Genomic DNA, 11,616 nt, shown 5'->3' on the forward strand with positions numbered 1-11,616 from the left:
GATTCGGTACACCAAAGTGAATAAAGTAGCGAAGTTACCGAGGAATTAGCATACCGTCGAATTCGGCGGTAGATGCCCGGAGAAGAAATATCGGTTGACTTAATGCGACAATGAACGAGCCGGACGTGTTTCGGTCGAAGGAAACGAAATTTCTGCCGCTCACGACGGCGAATTTAGTTCACAGGAACCAGAAATTCTCTCTCTCTCTCTCGTCTAAAACGTGCTCGTTCATCGTCACGTTAATTCAACCGATCCTTTTTCGCGTGTAGTTCCGAGAAGAAATGCGGAATGTTTTTGCACGGAATTATTCGGCGAAGCCTGAAGCCCGAGTTTCATTAATTTTCACCTAAATTCGCTCTACCGCAACTATCTTTATAATCGCTACCAGACGAAGCTTTCGACGGTCGTTATTATAATCCTCGTTACGCGCCAGCGCCGTCGTCATCCTCGTGATTATTATCATCACCATCGTCGCCGTCCTCGTCAACATCATAACCATTATTATCGTCATGATCATCATCATCATCATCAGCGTCATGATTACCGTCATCATCAACATCATCGTCGCAACAATCTTTGTTATTTCCATCCAATGTCTTAGTAACTAACATCGTAGCGTGACAAAGCACGTTCTCATAGCCTTGACAGTCGACCCGAACACTCCCCGGACTCGCCGACTGTCGAAGCGGCAACACGAATCTAAATAACTAGATTATTTTGCTGAATCTGACCGATGCTAAATCGGCGAAAAGCATATCTCTTCGCGTCATACGCCGTTCGATCGTTTTATCGGTTGAATGAATTGGTTGGACAATGTTGAATAATCGAGAGCCCGGGCGAAGATTTATAAGGCTATTTGAAAAGACAAAATCGCGATCGCGCGCGCGCGCTCGCTCTGAAGACGGAGAGAGGAGGACGAGGAGGGGTGGGATGGAAGATGATGACCCTGACTAGCTCACTATTTTTGGATGAGCATCTTCAAGGTTGCCGACTATCTTTATACTCTTTTTCCTTCGTTTCGTCGACGTGAGAATTTTCAGTGGCGAAAAATGCGGTAGAAAAACTAATCACGCCTACTACAACTAATCACGGTGTTACGATTGTCAGCTTAATGATTCGAATATTATGCGAATGATAATGAAATATGGTGCATAATACATAATATACTTATGAAAGAGTCATTAACTTTTTTTTTTATGCAGGAAGTAATAATTATTCCCATTTTTCGAATATCTTCGAAATATGAGAGTAGGACAAAAATGTATCTAATAGAAATTGCATTGATATTCAATAGTCATCGCTTCGCAAGTGTGAATCTGTAAATACAACTCTCTCTTTTTTCGTCTTCATTCAATTATTAATAAAATATTCTCACTTTTCGAAAATATTCAAGGCGGTAATAATTATTGCCTTACCCTGTATATTTACGTGTAATGGTTACTCGTTCGCCACATTGCTAATTCGTCTGGGAAGAATATTAAGGACGTGGGGAAAGTGCCGAGATCCGTGGAATAATTAAAATCATCGTTCTACGTCGTAGAGTGCATGTCGAATTTCGCAAAGAACGCATTATACCATATGCCGGAAGTTTCGAAAGAAAAGCGCATTGCACAGAGGATGTGTAACGTACGGGTCGGTCGTCAGTCAATATGCAGTCACGTGTGCGAGATAACCGATATTGCCAGAAAATATTCCTTTTAATTCGCGATAACGTGAAGTTCACGGAACTTTGTGATAATTTTTCGCGTTCCAGATTCAAGTGAGTAATTGCTCAAAAGCTAAAAAGTATTGGAGTAATTATTTGCTTAAATCTAACACTTCTTTTCCTGCGCAATTACCAATGCTTTCCTTGAATATTACCGAGAAGGTCGAGCGACCAATGCCGTGTTAAGCTAACGAGACGAAATTACATTTTCAGGGAAACAAGGTAAAGATGGACCAGAGGAGAAGAAGGATGCTGACGGCGAACTCTGGGGCAACGTGGAAGCGCAGGCCGCCTTCCTCGGGCCCAATCTCTGGGACAAAACTCTGCCCTACGATGCCGACCTGAAGGTATTGAATCATGTATGTATAAAGGCGCGATACGGTAAGCCTTGAATTTGGCTGGACCCAATTCCAAAATTCAATACAAACTAAAGCTCGAAACCAAACTAATCGTCTTATGTTGTTTGTCTTATGTTGTTTGTGTGTCTTGACTATTCGATCCACTAACTACACACTCACTCATGGATACCGTCTCTGTGTTCTGCGTCCGTGTGACTCTGTTCTTTCACTTTTCCCTCGATTACGCGCGTTGCCGTTCGTGATCGCGATAACGCGAGCCGAAAGTTCGCCCCGTGCCTTCGTGAACGCGTTTGGAAACTCGCACGACGAAGTTCGCCCGCACCCCCGGAAGTTAAGCCGGTGTATATATACACACGTAATAGAATGGAAAATCAATGCAGCGGACCAATGCATCGCCCCGTTGTAACACTTACTCCGTTATAATTCGCCTTCCTGGATCGAGAAACCGGGAAGCCGAATATTAAGCCGCTATGCAATCGCGACGATAGCGGCGGCCGCTTTCTCCGTTCTGCCTCGGCGGAATCGAGGAAGTTTCGGCTATTCTTTCCTCCATTCGTGTGATTATTTTTAGCAAAACTATCCGGCTTAACCTGTCTGCTACGGGGAACTACGTAATTTTTTTCTCGCGCTTTCCAGAGGCGACGCTTTCTTCTGACGCAAAATTCCAACGCAAAATTCTCCCGGAGGGAGCGATATTTTGCGGAGATATAACATTTCGCAAACGATCCGCTATTTTAGTTCCGAGCAGTTGAATCGCTCGCTCGCTCGTACATCGGCCGATGGTTTGATTTTCGAGAAGGAATGGAGTTCCCCGCGAATCTTTCACCGTCTCGTCGCCGTCATCGTCGCAAACTTTCACCATCCTCTCCATCGTTGCCTGATACGGTGCTTGAATTTCGATAAAGGTGCGCGGCGAAGTTACAAAGTGCGAGGCGGAGTGTGGAATACAAAGATATTTTCCGCGAAAGCGCGCTGCAAGCCGGCGAGTTCTTCTCGCGAGTTCTTATATGGACTTTCGAAACAAAGAGCGCATAGGCTACGGTGTGCAGAGCACAGACGGTTTTCCCGTGGCAATGCCGGTTTCACGGCACTGCTACAGGGCCTATCTTCGCGGAACACCCGGGCCCTAGGCGAGATACTGTCGAATCGCGATCCTTCCCATAAAAAAAGTATTAAAAAGAAACACACGTAGAAGATTAACGCTTCGATGTGAGAAATTAACGCATCAAACGTCGTTAAATGCGACACGACTGGTACGTATTTTAACTATTCGCGGAATTTGCACTGAAAAATGAGTTTGGTTGAATCTATCCGATGACGTGCAACCAAGAGCATTTTGGTCGGAGGAAACGGAATTCCTGGTTATAAGAACGAAAATTGCAATTTCGTTGCCTTCAATCAAAACGCGCTCGGTTGTTCATTGCCGGGTGGATCCAACGAAACGCATTTTTCAGTGTGTCAGTGTGCGCGTGTGTGAGACTCGCCTAATCCGCCCAGGGGCGTAAGATAGGGCTTGCTTGAATTTGGCAAGGCTCCGAGAAGCCAGGAAAATGACATCTCGGACCTCTGTTGGTAGTACGTGGATCTCGATGAGTTTCTTTCCGAAAATGGCATCCCCGTTGACGGTGTGGCTGGCGGCGGACAGGGTGCCATGCAGGGTAGCCAGCTGCATAAAATCAACAACACCGAGGCCAGCGGACATCAAGGGTCAGCGGGTCTCCACTTGGAACCGGTCACCAAGCGTGAAAGGTCACCCTCGCCGAGCGAATGTTGCTCGCCGGACCCCCTGAACCCACCCTCTCCCGCGGACTCCAGTGAGTAGAGAGAGGCTGAACTCTCTTCGCACCGTCTTACTTTTATTTCTCGTCTTAGCCGGCTCATTCGCGATGTCGATCCTGAGAAGTGTTTCACGCCCGCGTCACAATTTCGCGGTTTCGTTTTTAAGATACACTTTTAGCATTCAATTACGCATACTTCCTCGTTCCTTTTCAATTTAGATATTATCACACGAATATACGTACGCTTGGGTACTTTGTTCGTTATTTAATATTTTATTCTGTTACACATATTTCGGGTTACGCTAGGTTAAACAATAGCATGATACTCTGTTAATTTGATCCACCACTAAAATAGATTTAACACGGCCTTCTTCCCGAGGTTCTCATGTCGAAGTAGTTGTTGTTCGTCATAAGTCAATAATTTAAGTTAAGGTGTAGAAGTCTATTCGTTTGATAGAAACCTGCCTTTTCGACAATTTGTATCTACCTTCTGATAAGTAAGTCAGCATTAAAATATCACGGTTATATTCATTGTTATTCCTTATAAGAGTTTATTCTGAATAAATATATGAATTTGCAACGAGACTCTGTGTTTTTTTAAACAAAATCAATTTTTCTATTTTAGTGGGGGACCACATTATCACTTCTGCTCCTCTTCGACCCATTACTTGATACCGCTACATTTTTTTATAAATTAAATTACGTCTTAAGTAATTCATAAACGTTGAGTCTAGAATCGATTGAGCAACACTTCGACGAATGTAATCGTTGAGCTTTCAATTTAAAATATTGATCGACAAAGTTATCGTACAAAATGTAAATTGGGGAGCCACAATACCGCCTTCTCCTCTATTATCTAATTTAGTTACATGGTCTGAGATATATATATATATATATACATACGTTATCTGTTAATTTCTCCGATCGGTGAATGCTGCAAAGAGAATGGCGAAGAGAAGAGAAAAGAAGAAAAAAAACACTCTGTCTCAGAATCCGTATCGCGATAACGTCGGGCTTGTCGAGAATATCACAGCAGACTAGACTAACGTCGACATTGTCGATTGTTCCCCTTCCGCGCAACAGATTCCGAGGACTCGTCACGAATACAATATGGCTTGTCTCTTGTAGCGCTCTCGATGGCCTCATCGGGGCGAGACTTCGATCCACGTACCCGGGCCTTCTCCGACGAGGAGCTCAAACCTCAACCTATGATCAAGAAATCACGGAAGCAGGTAAGGCCCCTTTCATTATCGCCGTTTTATTTTGTCACGCATTGTTCGCGTCCCGCGCTTTCAATTTCCAATCGGCCGAACGCCGAGGCAAATGAAATTCGCGCGGAACGTGCTATTTCTCGCGATGCGATTAGATATGGACGTTCTAATGTTCTTATGTCCTTTCTTTTTCTCTCACTCTCTGTCTTTCTTTCTTTCTGCCCTCCTCCCTCTCTCTCCCTTCCGTTTGCGGCCGCAGTTCGTTCCGGATGACTTGAAGGATGACAAATACTGGGCGCGTCGTAGGAAGAACAACATGGCAGCGAAACGATCGCGAGACGCGCGTCGCATGAAGGAGAACCAGATAGCACTCAGGGCCGGCTTCCTCGAGAAAGAGGTGAGTTTTCCCACGATTGGCAATTCGAAACCGGTAAGCCGGTTGCATCTAATGCAGTCATCTCGGCTCGGTAAGCGCAAACGTTTGAAAACACGAGACCGATGACTCGGTAATATTATAAAAGAAAATAATATCCCGAAGAGGTTGGAACTCGCAAAAGATGTCTTAAATATGTCCAAAGGGCGTTCTACTTTTTTCGATGTCATTCAGACGCCTATACGTTGTTTTCTGGAAGTTTATGTTGTCTGGGACGCATTTTCACTAACTTCTCGGTTCCGGATGTTAGTCGAAATAAGAGATATCCCGCAATGAAAAATGAGTTTAATCGGATCTACAAGTTGATCGAAGCGAAATTTCTAGTTCTCATTAACCAAATTTGGTTCGTACAAGCAGAAATTCTGTTATTTCCTTCGAAACGATCCTCACTCGTCGCTTCATTTGCAGAACATGGGTCTGCGGCAGGAGCTAGAGCGATTAAAAAACGAGAACATGCTGCTGCGCGACAAACTGAGCAAGTACACGGACGTCTAACACCCCACTGTTGGCCATCTACCTGCTCGAGCGACACACAGAGAGAGAGACGCGGACACGAGGGCGCATCACACCGGCCACCCCCTCGCTTATAGTCGCAGCGCATAGTCGCTTCGCCTCTACGGAGGAAGCGAAGAGGAAGGAGAGCATGTCGACGAAATACCAGCCACTCCCGACCCGACTGCCGCCGCCCTAAAGCCGACTTCCTCAGAAATCTCTAGGGATTCCTTCTCTCTCCATACCTATCTATCTCACTCTCAGAGACAAACACCACACATACATACACACACGCACACATACCCCCCCCCTAACCCTTCTCTCTCTCTCTCTCTCTCTCTCCCTTTTTCTCCCTCTCTCTTTCTTTCCCTCTCTCTCTCTCTCTATCTCGAATAAAAATCTTCTTGAGTCCTCGCTCCTGGTCCCGCTCTAGAAAACTCCTCCACTTGTAAATAGTTATATGTATAGTTAGATTATATACACACATAGAGAGACCTATATACGCGCGTATGCGCGCGCGTGTTATATATGAATATATATACGCACGAATATATATATTCGTATATGTATATATATATATATATATATATGTACGAAACAGAGGAAAAAGGCACATATATATATATATATATATATATAAACATAGACAACATACACGCACACATACACAAACACACATATACAAGACAGCATACACGAGTATCTGCGCTGAGCAAAGAGATACGTTCGTCACGCGTGTACGAACGCGCGCGCGTGTTCAGCGCTCGTCGAGGCACGTCGATTTTGCGCGTCCAGTCGAGCTTTCCGCGGATTTGCATTCGTGATATTCCGAAGAGATATTTCGGACGATCGCGAGATTCGCGACGGTATTCTCTCTCTCTCTCTCTCTCTCTCTCTCTCTCTCCTTTTCTTCCATACTCGGCGAGGAGACGGCGAATCTCGACGACGCGCTGAGCACTGCCACACGTACGGAAAAGAAAAAAAAGAACTATCGCTAAGTCGACATGGAGCGGCGGAGGTGAGCGGAGGTTGGGAGAACGACGCTTTTCCGCGTACGGGTTAATATCCTAGTTCTCCGAGAATGCGTTAATTATTGTAGCGTATCCCACGTGGTGATGGTACACAAGTGATTCTAGTTGTTTTAATCGTAAGATAGATGATATACGTGTTTCGTTCTCATCGTTTCCTTTCTCCTTCTCTCTCTCTCTCTCTCTCCCCCTCTCTCTCTCTCACTCTCTTCCTCACTCTCTCTACTTCATCTATCTATCTACCTATTTACCTGCCTATTATCTATCTATCTATCCATCCACCTATCAATCTATCTATCCATCTCTATCTCTTTTCTAGCATGTAGCGAATCAATCCGGCCACGCGAGGGGTGCACCTGGAGTGCGCGGAAGGCGTCGCGACGCGACTCTATCCTCTTCTTTCGTAATATCGCCCGCTGGCCCGAGGTCGGCGGCTCGGGGACGAACGATGGGCGGGCCCGTCGAGACCCGTAAGCTGCGCGTAGCGAGTGAATATTGTGCAGGATGCCCTCTCTTGTTTGTAAAATATACTTTAAGATACGCATCGAGTCATCCTGAGGCACGAGCGAACGGCGGCTCTCGTCTCTCGATTGTTACGCGTGGTCGTCACGGGACGAACGAGACCGGATGCACCGTGTTCGGCGAGCGAATGCGCGCAGCCACCGGTGGGTTGCAGATGGGCGCGTGCATCGTCCACGTTGAATCGTAGCGTCGGCGTGATATTACACGTTACACGCGACACGAGGATTACGATCGTGCTTAAACGTAAGCTAGCCGCACAGGCTCGCGTGCACTGGCCCTCTCCCCCTCCTCCCTCATCCCTTCTCCTCGCCCTTATCCATCCATCCAGGCCCTCTTCCCCGCCCGTTCCTTCTCTTTTTAAGTTTTTAGATGTTTATTTTCCATCGCCGCGAGAGTACCGGCGATGGTGATGGCGATCGAAAGAGCAAAAGTGGAGCCGACGAAGGAAATGTGCTTTTTATGAAAATAGCTTTTTACGAGATAACGAGAATCTATATTGTACAGATGAACGCGAGATCGAGGGAGATCCCCGCTCGTAGCAAAATTTAGTGACAATAATCGAGATGTGACCGCGAAGAGAGATATAATCCGTACGCCCGGAACATTACCGTGAGAGAAAGCGTGAACGGGCCATACCGGAAGGACGAGCGGGACTTGCGAGCCCAATCGCCGCATCTCGATCTCGAGGGGGGTTGGTTGCATACGCGCGCCGGGACAGGGAGTTTCTCGTTTCGACGTTCGTCCGTATACGCATGTACCGGCGATACGTAATTTTTACATAGTCTGGTTTTCCTTTCGGCCGAAGCGCGGCACGTCGATGTTGCGTTAACGCGAAACGCGACAGCGTTTTGTACATACATCGTTTTATCGACGAAGAGGGTGACAGAGGAAAAAAAAATAAAAGAATCACAGACACGCATACACACATACAGAGGATCAAGCGAGAGACGAAGATGCAGACGAGAGGAAATTTCCAATTTCGAGCTCGCCCCGGAAGGAAAAGGAGAAAAGAAATAAATCAGCATCGCCAGGACGATTTCGCCGATCGCGCGTGCGAAAACGGCACGATGCTACCTACCCGTTTTATTCTCGCGACATTTTCGAAAAGATTTCGAGCGTTTTATATATCCATCGCCTTACCGTGTTGCTGTCATTACTTTCCCCACGTTCGCTACACACGTATATAACATTGTATATACGTGATTTTTTATCGGAGCGGACGTCCACGGATGCGCACCCGTCTATACGCACGATCGTGGTGTTCACGTGCGGGCGCGCAATAATTCGATCGTCCGATGCCTTATCGCTGTTCGATTTGCCAAAACAGACGTCGCACGCGAAATCGTCCGACGACAGTTCTTCACGATTGCCTTGCACGTTTTTCGACGAAGGAATGCCCGCGCGACGAATTTACAACAGTTCACAACAGTCCCCCGCGCCGTCAGATTTAGCGAGTGGCTTCGCCCGTCTCTAGATTTTGCGTTATAATTTCGGCGAACGTAGCGGCACGAAATTTTACTTTCCCCGTGAGAGAGTGTCACGTCTCGTACGAACTTGTCGTTACCCGATGAAGTAGCCGTCGCATTACCCGTGATTCCAACGGAAGAATAGAGAGCGTGATTAAAGGTAAAAAATGCGAACGGGAGGACCGCAAGCCGTTAGCGTTGAACGAAATTTCGCGGTTTGATTGTATACGAGGTTTCTCACACGTCATTCTTCGAGGCATTAACGTAGACCGCAGGGACGCTCTTCAGTTATATCCGCAATATCTCTACTCGAAGATTAGCGCGAGTCAATATCGAGCTCGCGCGTATGTGTTCTGCTTGTCACGGCACGCTAGTCATCGTTAAGGGCGATACGAAGGAAAACGCAAAATTACCTTTCCTCTCCCGACGCAGCGACGACACTTGGCCGCCGCTTAAAGTCGCGACGCGCGATTAAGTTCTCGTTACCCGCAGCATCCCGGGCGCGAATTCGAAATTAGCACCCGCTCCCGTTCTCAGGACGTCGTTAACGATGCCGAGTGTGCGCGTATGATGTGGATCTCGGCACAAGTTATTGGCCTATAAGAAACGCGTTAGCATGATCGACATACACCGCAATCCGACGATAGTAATAAATAAAATAGTAGAGAACTTTAGAGAGCAGCGCGCGAGACAGACGCGGCCGCCGGCTTTGCTCCAAAATAGAATGGTAAGAAAAACGAGATAGAGGACACCGCCGCGTCTTCGAATGAATAATCGTCCGATCCACTTAAACGAAAAACTGGAAAACTCGAGAAAACTTAGATATGACCACCAACACAAGAAAACCTATTGTATCACATTTCGAGAAATATATGTATTTGTTATTGTTTTAATTGAATCCTGTTCCCTGCTGTGTATCTGCCGATTCGCCGAGCGTGCGGCCTACGGATTCAGTCACTCGAATCTAGATCGCGAGATTAGATGTCGAGAGATGAAGCGAACACGAGATATCACTCGATTCGAAACGCGCGTATCCGTGCGCGCGTCCAGCATTTTCGCTGATTTATCTCTCCGTCCCGCACAACCGTTGAGTGTTTATCAGTTTCCATTCAATGCGCTCATCGGGACGGAAAGAGGCGGCTGGAACGAGCTTCGAGTTTGCCTACGTTCCCCCATCAATCACGTCACGTGACGTGACCAGAGACCAACCGATGATATAGTTGCAATCATCAAAGTGGCTGGTAGTTTACCGACGTTCCCACGTGCTGCGAGAGTATGAACGTTGTATACACGAGTCACAAGCGCTGCGATCGTCAAACCCGCCATTCTATGATATATACGATCCGTTTTATCACGTGATGATATTTGATTGTTTTCTCAGTTATTTCATCACAAATTTCTGTGATATACGCCACCAAAGACTAGTGGAAAATCATCTGTGAAGAAACATACAAGAAACTGAGAAAACTTTCGGAGCAGCCCAATGTTATAGTCAGACATTGGGTACAAAGTCCCGAGCTATTCAATATCAGCTAGATAGAGCGACATATATCTACGTGTTACGTATATTACTTGGCATTTGCGCTGAATCATGTTTTTTTAAACATTTACCAGAATATCGCGGAGAGATAAGCGGATTATATAACAGTCCTGTGCAATACTTTTACGCAGTTGAACTTGATACTTTCTTCGGACTATTGTAAACGAAAGAAAAGATCAGAGGCATCATCATCCGTGAAACAAACGAATATCAAAAGAAACCAGCTGAAGTTTAAAACCGGTTAACTCAAAGAAATTCCCTTTACATTAAGGTGTCGAGTGCAGATCCCTCTGGCGAAATGAGCTATTTTCTCATTTCTCTTATTGTCGGTCTGGCGTTGTTTGTTCTTTTGAGATATTGTTGCTCTAACAGGAACAAATCTGTCCCGCAAGTAACGGAAACATGGTGGACACCCGGTACCGAAAAACTCGTCGATAACAGGGTCAAGTCGTACCGCGTTAACTTCTCTCAAGAGGTATCGATTAATTGACGATTTTACGGAAAATATTCAAATAATATCTCGACTATTAACGCGTAGAATGCCGTGTTTCCGTCGATCGCCCAAACGTCTAACTGTTGATTACGTAATTAAAGCTACGGTAAATAAATACAATCCACAGTACATGTATCTCTTATCGCGTTTCATTGACAGTATTATCAGCGGCACAGCCCATAGATGCAATTAATTATATTTTACGCGCAACAATCATATCAGTCCCGGTCACCGGTGATTGCCGTGACATTCAACGTATTAACAGAAAGTATTTTCAGATGGTGGACGATTTAAAATATCGGCTGAAGCATACTAGAAACCTAACACCGCCGTTGAAAGACACCGCTTGGACTTACGGCACGAACACAGACGTTCTGCGCAAGCTTTTGAACTATTGGGCGAACAAGTATGACTTCCGGAAACGCGAGGATTACATCAATCAATATCCGCAGTTCACAACTAACATCCAAGGTGAGGAAGAATCGCCCGTCCGAACAATGCGAACGAGTTCATGGCGAATATTTAAAACGCTCGAATTTATATATGAATTTCATCATATATATATATATATATATATATATATATATAT

General features: G+C 45.8%; 2 protein-coding genes across 5 annotated transcripts in view; both read left to right on the forward strand.

Moving 5' to 3' along the window:
• Positions 1–6,464, forward strand: part of LOC106749341 (thyrotroph embryonic factor) — a 99,694-nt gene extending 93,230 nt beyond the window's left edge. For 3 of the 4 annotated variants that reach the window (XM_014628713.1, XM_014628710.1, XM_014628711.1), the window contains 5 exons: positions 1,919–2,064; positions 3,641–3,878; positions 4,971–5,074; positions 5,313–5,450; positions 5,895–6,464. In XM_014628713.1, coding sequence (XP_014484199.1) covers positions 1,919–2,064; positions 3,641–3,878; positions 4,971–5,074; positions 5,313–5,450; positions 5,895–5,981 — 713 coding nt within the window. In that variant the 3' untranslated portion in view covers positions 5,982–6,464. The remainder of the gene's footprint in view (positions 1–1,918; positions 2,065–3,640; positions 3,879–4,970; positions 5,075–5,312; positions 5,451–5,894) is intronic. The other variant, XM_014628712.1, reaches the window with a different exon arrangement.
• A 4,124-nt stretch (positions 6,465–10,588) lies between these two features.
• The window catches only part of LOC106749328 (juvenile hormone epoxide hydrolase 2-like), a 4,251-nt gene continuing 3,223 nt past the window's right edge, over positions 10,589–11,616 (forward strand). The window contains exons 1-2 of the mRNA XM_014628673.1: positions 10,589–11,009; positions 11,306–11,498. Coding sequence (XP_014484159.1) covers positions 10,833–11,009; positions 11,306–11,498 — 370 coding nt within the window. The 5' untranslated portion in view covers positions 10,589–10,832. The remainder of the gene's footprint in view (positions 11,010–11,305; positions 11,499–11,616) is intronic.

Source organism: Dinoponera quadriceps, unplaced genomic scaffold, assembly GCF_001313825.1.
Source record: "Dinoponera quadriceps isolate SergipeBrazil2010 unplaced genomic scaffold, ASM131382v1 scaffold3579, whole genome shotgun sequence".
Classification (NCBI taxonomy): domain Eukaryota; kingdom Metazoa; phylum Arthropoda; class Insecta; order Hymenoptera; family Formicidae; genus Dinoponera; species Dinoponera quadriceps.